The 17,500-nt window shown below is 42.8% G+C and overlaps 1 protein-coding gene across 1 annotated transcript in view; it reads left to right on the top strand.

Annotated features, from left to right (window-relative positions):
- LOC143032727 (LIM/homeobox protein Lhx5-like) overlaps positions 1-17,500 on the top strand; it is a 148,868-nt gene that overhangs the window by 67,166 nt on the left and 64,202 nt on the right. The window contains exons 3-4 of the mRNA XM_076197662.1: positions 509-771; positions 2,152-2,319. Of these exons, the coding sequence (XP_076053777.1) occupies positions 509-771; positions 2,152-2,319 (431 nt within the window). The remainder of the gene's footprint in view (positions 1-508; positions 772-2,151; positions 2,320-17,500) is intronic.

Below are 17,500 nucleotides of genomic sequence, written 5' to 3'. Positions count from 1 at the left end.
CTATGAATGTGGATATGTATATATGTTGATATACATGCACACACACATACACAGACACGATTTTGTATGTATATGCATAATGTACATTATATATATATTTACACACACATACACACACACACACACACACACACACACACACACACACACACACACACACACACACACACACACACACACACACACACACACATACACACACATATATATATATATATTATATATATAATATATATTTATTATATACACGCATGTATTTGTACATATACTGTACATGTACATGTTCATGTATATATACATTACATATATATATATATATATATGCAATACATATACATGTGCATATACCTATAAACGTGTATACAAATATACACACACATAATATGTACATATAGATATAAACCTACACACGTACCACACATTATGTAATCACTCTACGTGAACAACAACAGATATGGTCTCCCGGATGTAACCTAACAGTCTCGGTGTGGTTCCTCCCTCGCCACAGACCCCTACGTAATGTCCGAAGAGGAGGAAATGGAGTCCATGGACACTTGCGACGCCTCCATTACCTCGCCTCCATCAGACGCTTCCGCACACACCGGCCTGGCCCAACCCACCACGCCCCTGACGCCCGCCACACCGAACACGCCCCTCCCGCCCAACACAGACCTCGAGAAAGGGAGCAGCGTTTCGTCAAACGCGAGAGACGACGGAGATCACTCAGACGACGAACTGGAAGGCGATAAGTCCATCGACGACGACAAGAAGGTGCGGTGGCCTAGAAGGTCCTCTTGAATTTTCTAGAGATAAGGTTTTATAAAGACTTTGTTCATGTGGACGGGTAATTGTTATCTCGTTACTGGTGTGGGTTTGTTATTGGGCTCGTTAGTGAAAGGGTTGAGATAACTATCGTATCAAGTGATGCGGTTGTTGGGTAATAGCTATGTTGATGCTGAAAGGGGTTGTGATATCAATCGTATTAATTTGTGATATTAATTACGTAGGTTCTGATTGCTTATATTTATGTTATCAATGATAACGGAAATGGTGATGACAAAATAAAAAAGGGGGGATGCATATAACTATTTTACCGACAGCTTGAAGGGTGATAATGATCATTAGAAGTCGACACTCATGCAATCAGTGGCTGGAACACATAGTTCTTTACCGTATATGCAATATAATTTTTAACTTTGCGTGCATGTTTCCCGTTGCTGAGTATAACCGTCTGGTTGTAAGATAAATAGAATGTATTTGACAGGGTGACACCTTCCACGGATATTGTCATAAGCAAAAGACCGGACGATTTCTTTTACCTGAGGAGACGCCACTGTAGCAAAAAATTTAAGTACAATATCGATCAACGTCCTCGATACTCTTTACAGATTTCATCTGACTTAAACCAGACAATTTTAATCAGCTAAGGGAACAAATGGATTAGCCATTTGAATGGGAGGGCTTTTTCTTTGTCAAATAAAATCCCGAAGTTGAAATGTATGAAACACACAACAGGACTAGTGATATGTAATCCCTCCGCGTTGAATTCTCAAGTTTCTAATACAGTTTGTCATTGTGATCACATTAGTACACTGATGAATAGGGTCATGATAATGCTCATTTCTATATTACTATCAAGTGTTGATATAGCTATTACAAGCCTGTAAACGAGGGACTAATAGCATTAGATAGTGTTTAAATTTATGTTGACTGTAAGTGTGGAAACATATGCGGCCAATATGTCATTATGAATAAACAAATAGTAATATCTCCAAGTTAAAAGTTTCAATTCAGATCTTCACATTTCTTTTGTGATATATTTAAAACAAACTCATGAAGGTATCACAGTTATATGACGTAAATACAAACGAAAATGTATAACATTAGGTTTAGGAAGTATCTGTAAAATCCACCTCAATTGACTTTCCATACACGTCACTTTTTCTTTTATTTTAACTACCTCCAAGCTATTTCAATATTCTTTGTAACATTCATTCTTTAGTAAAAGGATTAAGACCTTAATGTTCCCTTTTTGAGCTAAACAACGACATCGGGGAACCGGGGACAGAACGAAAGGTGGTAGCAGGATAGATTAATGACATACTTTACTTGTCCTGTATTGTTCTTTCTTTCTCTCATCATCTCGTTCAGGCAGCTGAGGATGACAAAACAGGAAACAAACGCAGAGGCCCAAGGACAACCATCAAGGCAAAACAGCTGGAAATCCTCAAGAATGCTTTCAGCAAGACACCCAAACCCACACGACACATTCGCGAACAGCTGGCTAAGGAGACTAGCCTCCCCATGCGCGTCATCCAGGTAAATAGAAGACGAAGAATTCTTTTTGAGTACACCAGAGGGATCGGTTGGATCGGAGGACGAGGAGGGACGGACTAGCCGGGGATTAGGGAATGTTTACAAGTGTGCTTGTGTGGGCTGAGTGGAGGATTAGTTAATTTGTTTTGATATGGATTTTGATGGATTTTCGGGAGGATTCCTATACATTGCGGAGATTTTGTGGGTATTTGTATTTGTAATCGGTAATGGCAAGGGAATCTTGGCTAAGTCGTTAATAACAGTGGAACCTATATTGACAAATAAGGAAACGATCAGATCTTCCAATACCATATATTTTTTTTTACATTTGTATTCGCTTAAGATTTCCGTTCAAATCAACAATTCGTGTGAGCAGTTCTTCTAGAAAATGAACGGAAAAAGATATTTACGAAACAGTATTTATTTGTGATGGCACAACGATGGAATGGAAATTACTATCAACCCTGCCTCAAACCACATAATATAACAAAACTAATCAAATACATCTTTTGTTGTTGTTATACCAATATAATTCTTTTTACAAAAATATCACTGATTGCAAAATAACTACTAAATGTAAATATGTATAACAAAAGTAACCAAATACATCTTTCGTTGTTTTCATATTAATATGATTTTGTTCACAAAAAATATTACATTGTAAAATAACTACTAGATGTAAATATATATTAAATAACCAACGAAAGGATTATTTGCATATTTTTGGTATATCATTAATCTGGCTGGTGTGTCGTCAATAGCACTTTGTATGTTCTGTTTTGATTCGGTGAAACGCTTTTATTCAGTGAAGAAATATTATTGACTACAATATTAAAAATTCTATCATCCCTGACACCGTGGTGACACACTTAAGACTATATTCTGGCTAACTCCACACAATTTAATTCAGATTAAATAAATTCCATTATAGTGGAATGGCAATACATCTCGTACTTTTTTTTTCTTACGAATGGCCCTGTTGGTATCAAAACGTTTTGATAAAAAATTGTGTGTGCTTGTTTTAGGTCACATCTTTTGTCTATCCCAAACAAAATTTAGACCCAGCCCAGTAAAAATGTATATCACACACACATACACACACACACACACACACACACATATATATATATATATATATATATATACAGTATATATATATACATATGAAAAAGGTGGAAAAAGAGTCACGGGTCTCGTTCCGAGTTTATTACAGACCGGTTTTGCTTGTAGCTTCTTCAGAGGCTTGTAGCTTCTTCAGAAGCTACAAGCGAAACCGGTCAGGAATAAACTCGGAACGAGACCCGTGACTCTCTTTTTCCACCTTTTTCAACTTGTCACAATGTCTCAACATATATATGTGTGTGTGTGTGTGTGTGTGTGTGTGTGTGTGTGTGTGTGTGTGTGTGTGTGTGTGCGTGTGTGTGTGTGTGCGTGTGTGTGTGTGTACGTGTGTGTGTGTGTGCGTGTGTGTGTATACACGTGTTCATATCAATACACCCTCAAACAATGGTCGAACAAGCAGAATTAAACAAAGAAAAAAAATAACGAAAACGAGACCTCAGGGGGAGGAATTCCAAACCCCTTGAGACTACTTCATGAAAAAAGACCGAATATTCGGAACTCCCTTCATCCATTACTTCCCCATTTGGCCTCTTTGCCCTCACAATCGCCCCGTACCCTCTTTCCGCCATTAGCCTATTTACTTGAGAACTGTTAGCCAATTACCGGGGAGCGCACATCAAACGTGGGTTACCCTCTTGTCCCACCCCGTGGCCATTTGCATACGCGGTTGAAGCAAAGCGGTCTGGGACTGAGGGAAGGTGGAGGAGGAGGAGGAGGAGGATAGAAGGGGAAGAGGTGCTTGGGCAAGGGGAAAGGTGATGGAGGAGAGGGGAAAGGTAGGTGTGGGAGAAGGATAGGGGAAAGGTAGGGGTGGGAGGAGGAGAGGGGAAAGGTAGGAGTGGAAGGAGGAGAGGGGGGGAAGGGGAAGGCGGAAGGGGAAAGGTGATGGAGAAGAGAAAGGTAGTAGGAGGAGTAGGGGGAGAGAGGGGGGAAAGGTGAAGGAGGAAGGGGAAAGGTGATGGAGGAGAGGGGAAAGGTAGGAGGAGGACAGAGGGGGAAAAGTGCTTGGGCAAGGGGGAAAAGTGCTTGGGCAAGGGGAAAGGTGAAGGAGGAGAGGGGGAGGAATATGCTTGAGAATGGGGAAAGGTGGGGATAAGGAAGGGGGGAAATAGAGTGGGAGGTAGAGAGGTGTTGCAGGAAGGGGAAAGTGGAGGAGGAAGGAAGGAGGAGAGAGCGAAGGTGTCGAAGGAAGAGGGGAGGTGGAGGGGGAAGGGGGAAGAGGGGAAGGGGAAGGGGGAAGACGGGAGGTGGAGGGGGAAGGGGGAAGGAGGGGGAAGGGGGAAGGGGAGGTGGAGGGGGAAGGGGGAAGGGGGAAGGGGGAGGGGGAAGGGGAAGGGGGAAGGGGAAGGGGGAAGGGGGAAGGGGGAAGGGGAAGGGGGAAGGGGGAAGGGGGAAAGGGGAAGGGGAAGGGGAAGGGGGAAGGGGAAGGAAAAAGGGGAAGGGGGAAGGGGAAGGAAAAAGGTGGAAGGGAAAAGAGGAAGACAATTGGGGAAGGAAAAGGTAGAAAGGCAGAGTAAGATATAGAGAGGAAGGTGAAGAAGAGAGGTGGAAAAGGTGGAGAAAGAGAGAGAGAGGGAGAAAGAAGGAAGAAGAGACGGGGGAAATGGTGGAGAAGAATAGGGTGAAATATGATGGAGGAGGGAGAAATGTAGAGAAGAGATGAAGAGAAACTAGAGGACATAGGGTTGGAAGAGAAAAAGGCCCATAGAAAACGGAAGGAGGGGAGGCGAGTAAAAAAAAAGTTAAGATATAAAATCAATCGTAATATCCGTTGTGGATTCAAGTCTTTCCCAGTCGCCCTTAACTGAATGAAATCGGTGATGTTATCAGAGATATGTATGTGCATGGGTATGTATGTATTGTATGTAGATATTATGTATATTGTATATATATACATATGTACGTATATTCTACAATGTACGTATGTATACTGTATGTGTATACGTATGTACAGGGCATATAAAATGCATGTGTGTATATTGTATGTATTGTATGTAAATGCTATTTATATTGTATGTATACACTTATGTACGTGTATTCTATAATGTACATATGTATACTGTATGTATACACGTATGTATGGATATAGAATGCATGTGTATATTGTATGTAAATACTATGTATATTGTATGTATACACTTATGTACGTATATTCTATAATGTACGTATGTATACTGCATGTATATACGTATGTATACATGTATTTATGAATACTGTATGAATATGTGTGTCTATACATATATGTATGCATGTATTTATGTATGTATGTATATGTATGTACGTATGCATTTATGTATGTATGTATGTACGTATGCATTTATGTATGTACGTATGTATATACGTATGTATGTATGTACGTATGTATGCACTAATACTCGGGTTGCAGTTTCAACCGATTCAGAAGGGCTGTCATCCTTTTGCTCAATTTATGGAGAAGTTGGTCAGAGACGGAATTATCAATATAAGAGGCTAGAGTTTGACCTTAGTCGCAAAAGCAAAGAAATCAATGATGATGATGATGATGATGATGATGATGATGATGATGATGATGATGATGATGATGATGATGATGATGATGATGATGATGATGATGATGATGATGATGATGATGATGATGATGATGATGATGATGATGATGATGATGATGATGATGATGATGATGATGATGATGATGATGATGATGATAAGTACACAAAAAAACCGAATCACAAAACGAAACCGCGAAAATAAACCGCGAGACCAAACCACGAAATCAAACCGCGAAACCAAACCGCAAAACCAAACCGCGAAACCAAACCGTAAAACTAAACCGCAAAACCAAACCGTGAAACTAAACCGCAAAAACAAACCGCGAAACTAAACAGTGAAACCAAACCGCGAAACCAAATAGCGAAACCAAATCGCGAAACCGAACCGCGAAACCAAACTGTGAAACTAAACCGCAAAACCAAACCACGAAACCAGACCGTGAAACTCTAACGTGAAACCAAACCGCGAAACCAAACCGCGAAACCAAACTGTGAAACTACACCGCAAAACCAAACCGCAAAACCAAACCGCGAAACCAGACCGCGAAAACAGACCGTGAAACTCGACCGCGAAACCAAACAGCGAAACTCGACTTCGAAACCAAACCACAAAACCAAACCGCGAAACCCAATCCGCGAAACACCAAACCGCGAAACACCAAACCGCGAAACCCAATCCGCGAAACACCAAACCGCGAAACACCAAACCGCGAAACACCAAACCGCGAAACTCGACCGCGGGGTGGGGTGACATAAAACAAGTGGTCCGCAGAATAAAATAATATACCACAGCTGTAACGCACATGACGTAGATGTCCTGTGACACGACCTGACAGGCTGACATGTGACACAGATCACGGAGTGACAGAGACCACGCGTGACGCAGTCTTGGGGGCGTGACGACCAAGTGATCCATCGTAAATTCCTTCATCATGTCGAGAACGCTAGTTATCTCTACGGGAGCCTTCGGCGGGGGGACCAGAGGGGAAAGGACGAGGGGAACAGAGAGGGGAACAGAGGGGAGGTGGAGTGGGAGGAAGAGGGGGAGGAGCCGGGTGAGGAGGGCGAAGAGGGGGAGTAAGGGGGAGGAGGGGGAAGAGGGGGAGGGGGAGGAAAGGGGAGATGGAAGAGGTGAGAAGAGGAAGAGGAGGAGGAGGAGAAGAAGGAAGAGGTGAAAGAAAGAGGAAGAAGTGAGAGGAGGAGGAGTAGGAGGAGGAGAAAGAAGAAAGAAAGAAAAGGAAGAAGAAGAATAGAAAAAGACGAAGAAGAGAAAGAAGAACGACGAAGACGAAAAAGAGTAAAAAGAAAGAGACGAAGAAGAGAGAAAAAAAAGAAAAGAAAAAAGATGACGAAGAAAGAAGAAAAAGAGTACAGGGATCAACGAACGAAAAGGAGGACATTGGTGAAGAAAAATAAAATTAGCGGGTTACCCACAAGCGCGCGCGGCAAGATGGAAGAATCTTCTTGGGGGGGAGGGGAACCAAGAAAGGTCGTGGGACTTCCCCCAGAAGGTTCCCAGGGTCGTGGGATGGCGCGGAGGTTGGCACCGAAGAGGGAAAGGGGGAAAGGGGGAAGGGGGAAGGGGGAAGGGGAAGGCGGAAATTACTGAAGACGCGGAAAAAAGAGGTAAATATTTAAGCTCTTTTAGTACCTTTTATTATGGTTGTCGGTCACCATGCATCACTGGGATGCTGAGAAGAGAGAGAGAGAGAGAGAGAGAGAGAGAGAGAGAGAGAGAGAGAGAGAGAGAGAGAGAGAGAGAGAGAGAGAGAGAAGAGTGAGTGAGTGAGTGAGTGAGTGAGTGAGTGAGTGAGTGAGTGAGTGAGTGAGTGAGTGAGTGTGTCTGTGTGTGTGTGTGTGTGTGTGTGTGTGTGTGTGTGTGTGTGTGTGTGTGTGTGTGTGTGTGTGTGTGTGTAAAAGGGCATAAGAAAAAGAGAAAGATACAGGATGGGTTATCTGACGACACTTGACACAAAAGAAGAGAGAGAGAGGGAGAGAGAGAGAGAGAGAGAGAGAGAGAGAGAGAGAGAGAGAGAGAGAGAGAGAGAGAGAGAGAGAGAGAGAGAGAGAGAGAGAGAGAGAGAGAGAGAGAGAGAGAGAGAGAGAGAGAGAGAGAGAGAGAGAGAGAGAAAGAGAGAGAAAAAGAAAACAGAAGGGAAAATGAAGAGAGAAAATTTGAACATCAGAAAAAACATGGGCAGTATACCAAAAGAGAACATGGGAAGACGGAGAAACGTAATGAGAAAATAAAAGGTAAAGAAGACAGAATAGGAAAGGAATTAGAAAAAGGGAAGGTGCAAATAGTTTAAGGAAGAAAATGGAGGAAAAACAGAGAAGTGAAGGAGTGATGAGGATGCAAGACAAAGAAGATGGAATGATGAGGACAATAAAAGGAAGGAAATGGAGACAGAGAAATGGACCAAGGAAGAAACAGGAGGAGGCAAAAGATAAGACACACTTTAAGATGCAAGAGATGCAGGAGGAGAGCGAAACAGAATTGAGGAGGAAGAATAGGAAAGGAGGAGGAAGAGGTGTAAGAGAAAGTGTAGGTGTAGGAGGAGGGGGAAAGGAGGTGTAGGTGCAAGTGTAGGAGGTGTAGGTGCAGGTGTTGGATGTGTAGGTGTAGATGTAAGTGTAGGTGTTAGATGTGTAGGTGTAGGTGTAGGTGAAGGAGGTGTAGGAGTTGTGAGTGTAGGTGTAGCTGTAGATGTAGGTGTAGGAGTAGGAGGTGTAGGTGTAGAAGGTGTAGGTGTAGAAGGTGTAGGTGTAGAAGGTGTAGGTGTAGATGTAGGTGTAGGAGGTATAGGTGTAAGAGGTATAGGTGTAGGAGGTATAGGTGTAGGAGGTATAGGTGTAGGAGGTGTAGGTGTAGTAGTTGTAGAAGGTGTAGATGCACGAGGAGGCGAAGGAAGTGTGTTTGTGAAGGGGGGTGGGGGAAGGCTGGGGGGGTGGGGGAGATGTGTCTAGTGACAGCGCGTGCTCTTGCGCCAAGCGAAGCGAGGATCGTGGAAGGGGGACATCAAAGCAGACAAAATAAAGGGACACCGGAGGAAAAATACGGACAAGAACGGACAATAAAGAGAGTTGCAAATGAAGAGACGGAGTAGGTGTTGCTGACAACCCACCACTGCAGGTGGAGGAGCTGGGAAAGTGGATGGGGGAGGGGGGGAAAGTGGAAAAGGACCTGGGGTGGATGGAATGAAAAGAAGTGGAACAAGGGGATGGAATATATGAAATATGTTGTCTCACACTCGTGTTTTTCTCTCATTTTCTCTACTGTTTATCGGTCTTTGTTCTTCGTGTTCCTCCCTCCACCTATCTCCCTCTCTCCCTCTCTCCTTGCGTTCCCCCCCCCGCCCCCCACCCTCTTCTGATGGTCGCTGGCCCTCGCTATTTCGTTTTCTTTTCTCTTATTGTATTTGATCTTATTTCATTTTGTTTTACTTTGTTTTGTTTGTTTCGTACATTTCATTTTGTTCCTTATTTATTCATTTATCTATATATATCATCTTTTTATTATTACCTTATTTTTCTATTCTATTTTCAGTCTCTCTATCTCTCTCTCTCTCTCTCTCTCTCCACTCAGACTGTCAACATTATCAATGCTAACGGCAACTTGTTTTGGCTGCCGCCATGTGATTTTATTAATACAAGCGCATAATCTATGTATAAAGCATCCATTGATCTACATGGTTATGTGTAGATACTATAGATATTGATCCTAGACAACTTTCATTACAAAAAATCTCTGATATAGTGTAGACACAGGTCAGTTGTGCTGTTTTATCCAATACCGTGTATGTATGTATGTATGTATGTATGTATGTATGTATGTATGTAGGTAGGTAGGTAGGTAGGTATGTGTATGTATGTCTGTACAAACACATATATATACACACTGTCCTCTTCCGTAATGGGTGACATTATTGTCATGACTATTAACCGCCAGGCTATTTCATTCATCTCCGTGGCAGTCCTTTGACATCGTAAATCGGTTACAGCCTCCTTCGAGAAACGCCTTCCATACCAGTTGCCACTCTTCCTCTCAGTCTATTGTCGCCAGACGCTTTCATTCACCTCCTCGGCAACCCTTCATGGGCGAAGGATGTACCACCGGAGAACCCTTTCTTAGGAGCCTGTGGTACCCGCCACTCGGCAATCCGGGTAATTATACAGCCACGGTATTCCGGGCATGTAGTTACAATTTTCCGGGCGTACGGCCACAGTCGTCCGTGTGCGCTGCTGTCACCACATTCCGGGGACCCAGGTGTGTAGCTACAACACCCGGATTCCGGGGTTTTAGTCCCTGAATTCCAGATCGCCGGAGGATCGCTGGTGTTCTGGGTGTGTTGTGGCGGTGGAGGTCTGTAAGAGAGGCATGTCTTCTCGAACTGGATGTAGGTTGATGACGCTTCGAGCTTCGGGGTGGTCTATCATGCGGTGAGAACGGACAAAACTCCAATCGATAGGTTAGGTTAGGTTAGGTTAGGTTAGGTTAGGTTAGGTTAGGTTAGGTTAGGTTAGGTTAGGTTAGGTTAGGTTAGGTTAGGTTAGGTTAGGTTAGGTTACGTTACGTTAGGTTACGTTAGGTTCCGTTAGGTTCCGTTAGGTTCCGTTAGGTTCCGTTAGGTTCCGTTAGGTTACGTTAGGTTACGTTAGGTTACGTTAGGTTACGTTAGGTTACGTTAGGTTGGATTGGGTTGGGTTGGGTTAGGTTAGGTTATGTCCTCCCCCAATTTTTCTATTGGGTTTTGTCTGCTATCTAGATTTTTTTTTTTTCCCCCATTGGGATTCCTGTGTTTATCATGTGGAGGGGCAGTTCGATAGGCGTAGTGTCTTTGTCAAATTACCAAAACATTTTTATAATATACCACAAAGATCAGTTCCCTGTTCTAAAAACCGAGTTTCATGTTTATATTGCTTTAAATTATGAGATGGGGCAACTCAAATACTGATGAAAATGATAAAAAAAAAAAAAACGACTGTGAGTCATGTAAATCCAAAGAAGCACATCGTCATACCCAACCCCTCTGTTCCCCCATTCTTTGATATCTTTCTCCCCTTTCAAATTCATCCTCTCTTTATTTTGACCTCTTTTCATCTCTTTTCCTATTTCCTCTTTTCCATCGTTCATTTTCTGTTCCCCAGTTTCTCTTTATGTCTCTCAGTCTGTCTTTGTACTGTCTGTCTGTGTTGGTCTGTGTTGTTTTGTCTCTTCGTCTGTCTGTCTCTTCGTCTGTCTGTCTGTTCGTCTGTCTGTTTGTACGTCTGTTTGTACGTCTGTCTGTCTCTTCGTCTGGCTGTCTCTTCGTCTGGCTGTCTCTTCGTCTGGCTGTCTCTTCGTCTGTCTGTCTGTCTGTTTGTCTGTCTGTTCGTCTGTCTGTCTGTTCATCTGTCTGTCTGTTCGTCTGTCTGTCTGTTCGTCTGTCTGTCTGTTCGTCTGTCTGTCTGTTCGTCTGTCTGTCTGTTCGTCTGTCTCTTCGCCTGTCTGTCTGTTCGTCTGTCTGTCTGTTCGTCTGTCTGTCTGTTCGTCTGTGTCTGTTCGTCTGTCTGTTCGTCTGTCTGTCTATTTTTGTTTGTTCGTCTGTCTGTAAGTTCGTCTGTCTGTCTACCTCTCTGCCTCCCTCACTCCCCGTCTACCTCTTCCTTCTTACTCCCTCTTACTCACTCTCTTTTCCCTACCTTCCTCTCTCTCTCATTTTTCCTCTCTCTTACCTCTCTGTCTCTTCTCCCATCTACTCTTTTCCTATTCATCCGGACAAATCTTTTCCATCTTCCCTACTGCACTCCCAACTCTCAAACTTACACAGTGCAAATATAAAGTTATGCATATAAATTGTTTTGGAGGACTTTCTGCATTTGAACACCCATGCAAAAAAGCTAAAAATCAGTTATGTACATATGCAAATAAACTTATAGACATTCAGGAATAGGATTCTCGGCTTTGAAAACAATACGAAACAAATAAACACTAACGGGTTTCACAAAGGCAATTTGCTCAAGCATAAGGCATACCGTGGCATATTGCATTGTATGCCCGCGCGGATTACATCTGTGATCTCTCTCTTTCTCTCTTTTTCTCTCTCTCTCTTTCCTCTTTTTATTCCCCCGTATTCCTTTTTTTTCTCTCTCTCTCTCTTTACCATTTCCTCTCCATTTTTCTTTTTCTCGTCCACTCTTTTTGTTTTTCTCACTCTTTTTCTCTTTTTCCTCTTTTTATCCCCCTTGTTTCTTCAATTCCTTCCTCTTTACTTTTCTCTTTTATCCTCCCCCCCTCTCTCTTACCCTGGCTCCTTCAATCTCTTTAAATTTCTCTTTTTCTCTCCGTCTCCTTCTAACTAGCTCTTTTTATCTTTCGCATACTCCATTTCTCTTCCTATATCACCCTTATTCTCCATTTGTGTTTAGTTGTACATGTGAGATTATCTATCCTAATGCATATGTTTGTCCATGCAATTTTTTCTTAAAAAGAATGCCTTTCAATATTCATTTTCGTCATCCTTTCAGTCTGCCTACCATCGCCTTCTGTTTTTACATCCTTGTTATTCTCTATTCTTCCATTTCTTTCTTTGTCTCCATCCAATCCTTCCCCTCATCCATCTCTCATCCTGTCCTATTGAAAACTGATCACCACTCAAAAAAAAAAAAAGTAAATAAATAAATAAATATAAATAAATAAAAATAGAATAAATAGATAAACAACAACAACAACACCAATAATAATAATGATGATAACAGTAATAATAATAAGATTAACAATAGTAATAACAATCACTTTTAAACTCTACCGTTCCTCGTCGTTAAACTCCTTAAACATTTTATTTAACACTTGCATATCTCTATGGATTTGGTGAGATGTTGTCCCCAGGGATACGAACGCTGGTAAACGCTAACGAGGTCCAAACCTTCTTCCCACGTCTCTCTCATCTCATTCCCGGCCATCATTGGTTTCCAGATGGGCACCAGTCAATTAAGAAAGATGCTGTGTTGAAGAAACTAGTCCAGTCCTGACATTAGCATCTTGAACTCTTACCTAGACTCAGCAGTCATATGGTGTGATCCTCATCAGCGAATACTTTGGGTTTTAATAAAAAATTGCAATGCAGTTGTAGTTGTGTTGAGTAGTTTGTATATCTGTAATGCAGTATTAATAGATCAAATTCAGTCGTACATTTGCTATAATATGGGTTTGTCGGTCTGGCTCTGTCTGGCTCTGTCTGGCCGTCTGTCTGTCTGTCTGTTTCTCACACTCTCCACTTAACACCAATCAAAACAATGATAAGAAGCCAATTGGACATAACGACAGAAGGCAAGGATCACACACATGGGCAGGGAAAGGTGCGCGCGCGCGCACACGCACACACACACACGCACACACACACACACACACACACACACATTTATATACACAAATACAATCACACAAACACATGCGTACACACAAACACAATCACACATAATCACACACACGCACGCGTGTACAAACACATATACATGTACAGAATTTCATAAACAATCTTGCAAAACATCGTGAAAGCATACCCAAATACACATAAAAACACGTTCACATTGAACAAACATAAAAATAAAATAAACACACACACACACACACACACACACACACACACACACACACACACACACACACACACACACACACACACACACACACACACCTTTTAATCTGGTTGGTGTTAATTCATCCGTCTTCGAGTCTTCCCCTCGTAATGTGAAGAATCATGTACTCATGTACACCAGGACACACGCACGTACAAACACACACACACACGTACGCGCGTGCCCGCACACACATACATAGCCCGGAGTGGACGCGGCCCTGCGATACAGGGTGTATCAAAACGATGAATATTCAGCAAAACGAAATCGGCGCCAAAACACCAAAAGCGTCAGTCTGTCCACATGTCTGATTCCACACGAAGCTCAGTTGCAAACAGAATTTTTTGTTTCCATTGTTTTCATTCCAATTTTTACACACGGCGTGGGAAAACATTAAACATAGCTCACTTCCATAACTCTCTGCGTGCCAGTTATATACATATATATATACATATATATATATATATATATATATATATATATATATATATATATATATGCTAATAACATTGGTAACTCGTGTTCAATTATGCCAGAGTAACCACTGGGAAAGAGAAACTAAAAGTAACAGAGCGTTTTCGTATATTACATCCAATGCAAAAGTGTAATGGAAAAAGGATTACAAGAATATACAGTACATATGCATACACAGAGGAATGCGTCTCACCTTATCTTATTCCCGCATTCCTCTGTATATGTTTATGTATATTCTTGTAATCATTTCCTCGTACTTTTGCACTGGATGTAATATACGAAAGCGCTCTGCTTCGATTTGTTTCTCTTTCCCATTGGCTACTCTTGCATATATATATATGTATATATATACATACATACATATTCTTCTCAGTGGCACCCTCTACTTCGATGCCAAATTCTATTTATCCATTTATTCTTAATGTCATTGGGGCATTTTCTACACCATCAAGGCACAAAGTGCCAAAATTATTACCCTTGGTTTTCTTTTCTTATAACTGGCACCAATCTGTTTTTCTCATAACTGAGACAACCTCTTTGTCATCAAGAGGATAAGAATTCATTTGATCTCATCACAATTTAATGCTTCACAGTGTATAGTGCCAAATTTGAAATTTTTAGTTATAGTTATTTTTCTTTGTGCTATGACTGTAACAGGATGGTGGATACTCTAGTTTAAGTTGTTAAATAACTATTTCGGTAATATTATTTTCTATACAGTGTCGGCCTAGACTCCTTTATATATTTCATACTGGTTATTCCATTGATTTTTATTTATTAATTTATTCGTTTAATCCAGCATGTCATTTAATCAGTGTTCCATATGTTCGCCTTCGGTATATTGTGTTGAGCTTTTCATATATTGTCATGAACAGCGTTAGGTAGGTTTTATTCAGCAATGGTGAGGACCCCTCCTTGAAAGGGATCGCAATATACTAAGACTCCTACTTAAGAACCAAGACACTTCTGAGATAGATTAGATTGTCCTGTTTGCCACGCCGAAATCATACCAAGCATTCCAGCACCATAAGGCCGGAATGCTCAGTATTTTACGCTGACTCACTCACTCACTCACTCGCTCACACACACACACACGCACAAACACACACGCATTTACACACACACAAGCGCATATACACGCGCGTACATACACACACACATACACACACGCACACGCACACGCATATACGCACACACAAGTGCATATACACACACGCGCGCATACACACACAGACACACACACACCCTCACACACACACATACACACACACACACACACACACACACAACAGAGACATAGACAAAGACAGATCCACAGACGCGCAGACGTACACCCAGACACAAACATATAGCTACACAGACACACATACACACACAGACGCACAGACACACACAGACTCTCAAATATACACACACAGGAAGACACACATACACAAACCTACCTACCTACCTGTCTACCTCGAGTCACAACCGTTCCAGACCTCAAGGGCCATCAGGTTTGACCCTCGCCTGCATTTCAAGCAAGGGTCCACCGAACCGGGTCCCTCGGTGCTTGCATGCCGGCACGGCGACCCGGGGCGTACGCTCGCCTCCGTGCGTGACCCGGCCCACAATACCGCGCTTTGGTTACAAATAAGAGGAACGGCGGAGTTTAGTCAACAGTCACCGAAGGTTTACGTAGAACGGAACGAGTTTTGGCCGCGTAAGCTGGAAAGAGGCTGAGGAAGGGTCCATCGTCTTGGGGCGAGAAGATGACGAAAGAGGAGGGAGGTGAACCCATGCGACGCCCTGCCGTGTTTCTGAGTAATTTGCATACAGAACAAGAGTGCCCCTTCTTATTACTCCATGATGTGTACGAATAATTCACCAAAGAATGTAACACATACGCACACATATACTTTTACTGGGGTACTGACGATCCTTCGGCCGGCCACACACGTGCAGTTTAAACTGACAGTTACAACTGTTCAGTTATAACTGTCAGTTGAAACTGCACGTGTGTGGGTATCTTAGTATCACTGAGATACCCACACACGTGCAGTTTTAACTGACAGTTATAACTGAACAGTTGTAACTGTCAGTTTAAACTGCACGTGTGTGGCCGGCCTTACAGTTATTTATCTAGTCTGAATCCTGTAGTTATTCATTTATTTTCCTTGTGAGCCCCCTGGTTCTAATTTCTCTTTCTCCCTTGCCATCACTCCCTCTCTCGTCATTACTTGGTGTTGTATATGGGTAATTCATTAAAGAAAGTTACTTCTACACACACTCATATACTGTAGTGCTAACAATTCCTAGTCTGAATCCTATAGTCCTACATTTCGTTTCCTAATGATCCCACTGGGGCCGAGTTTATAAAAGTATCCTAACCCCTAAGTCTAGACATAAATCTTCAAGATGACGCAGGTTTTTTTTACCTAAATCAGCTGTCCATATAATGCCGAGGTTATGTCTAGACATAAGGATTTAGGTCGCCAACATAACAGGGATTTAGGATAAAATCTCCGCCCTTAGGGTTAGAATATTTCATCAATTCGGTCCCTTGTTCCTGTCTCTCTCACTCTCTCTCTCCCTCTCCCCTTCACTCCCTCTCTCCCTCCCTCCCTCATCCTTTCCCTCACTCGTCCTTTCCCTCCCTCACTTCCTCTCTCCCTCACCCTCTCCTTCCCTCTCTCCCTCTCTCTCTCCCTCCTTCCATCTCTCCCTCCCTCTCTCCCTCCCTCCTTCTCTCCCTCCCTCTCTCCTTCTCTCCCTCCCTCTCTCCTTCTCTCCCTCCCTCTCTCCTTCTCTCCCTCCCTCCCTCATTCTCTCCCTCCCTCTCTCCTTCTCTCCCTCCCTCTCTCCTTCTCTCCCTCCCTCTCTCCTTCTCTCCCTCCCTCCCTCCCTCTCTCCCTCCCTCCCTCTCTCTCTCCCTCCCTCTCTCCCTCCCTCCCTCCCTCTCTCCCTCCCTCTCTCCCTCCCTCCCTCCCTCTCTCTCCCCCTCCCTCCCTCTCCCCCTCCCTCCCTCGTCCTCCCTCCAACTCGAAGCACGACAAGCTGACAGGGCACTTTGGTTTCTGTGCTACACGGTCTGATCTGATCCTCTTTTTGTGGCCCCGCCAAGTGCCAGTCGGTCGACTGGTTGCGTCGGAATGAGTCGCAAATATGATGAAGTGACGTTTTTCTCCGCCTTCGTCGTGCTATTCATTAGCAAGTGGAAGCCAAAAGAAACGAATCAAGGTTAAACAGTTTCCCCTCCCCTTCCCCCCTCTTCCCCCCACCTCCCCCCGAAGACTTGTAATACTTGTCGTAATACAATTGTATTACTTTTTTTTTTTTTTCTTTTGGTCAGTGATGTTTATATCACTTCGAAAGTTGATTGGACACCGACAGTACGCTTTGGGTATTGTGGAAGATATTCTTTGTAGTTAGTTCTGACTGTTAGTTATCTAAGCAGTTTGGGG

This window comes from Oratosquilla oratoria, chromosome 14 (genome assembly GCF_046742065.1).
Source record: "Oratosquilla oratoria isolate Oo_2021 chromosome 14, ASM4674206v1, whole genome shotgun sequence".
Taxonomy (NCBI): Eukaryota; Metazoa; Arthropoda; class Malacostraca; order Stomatopoda; family Squillidae; genus Oratosquilla; species Oratosquilla oratoria.
The sequence above is the reverse complement of the archived record's forward strand: the minus strand, read 5'-3'. Positions and strand labels throughout refer to the sequence as shown.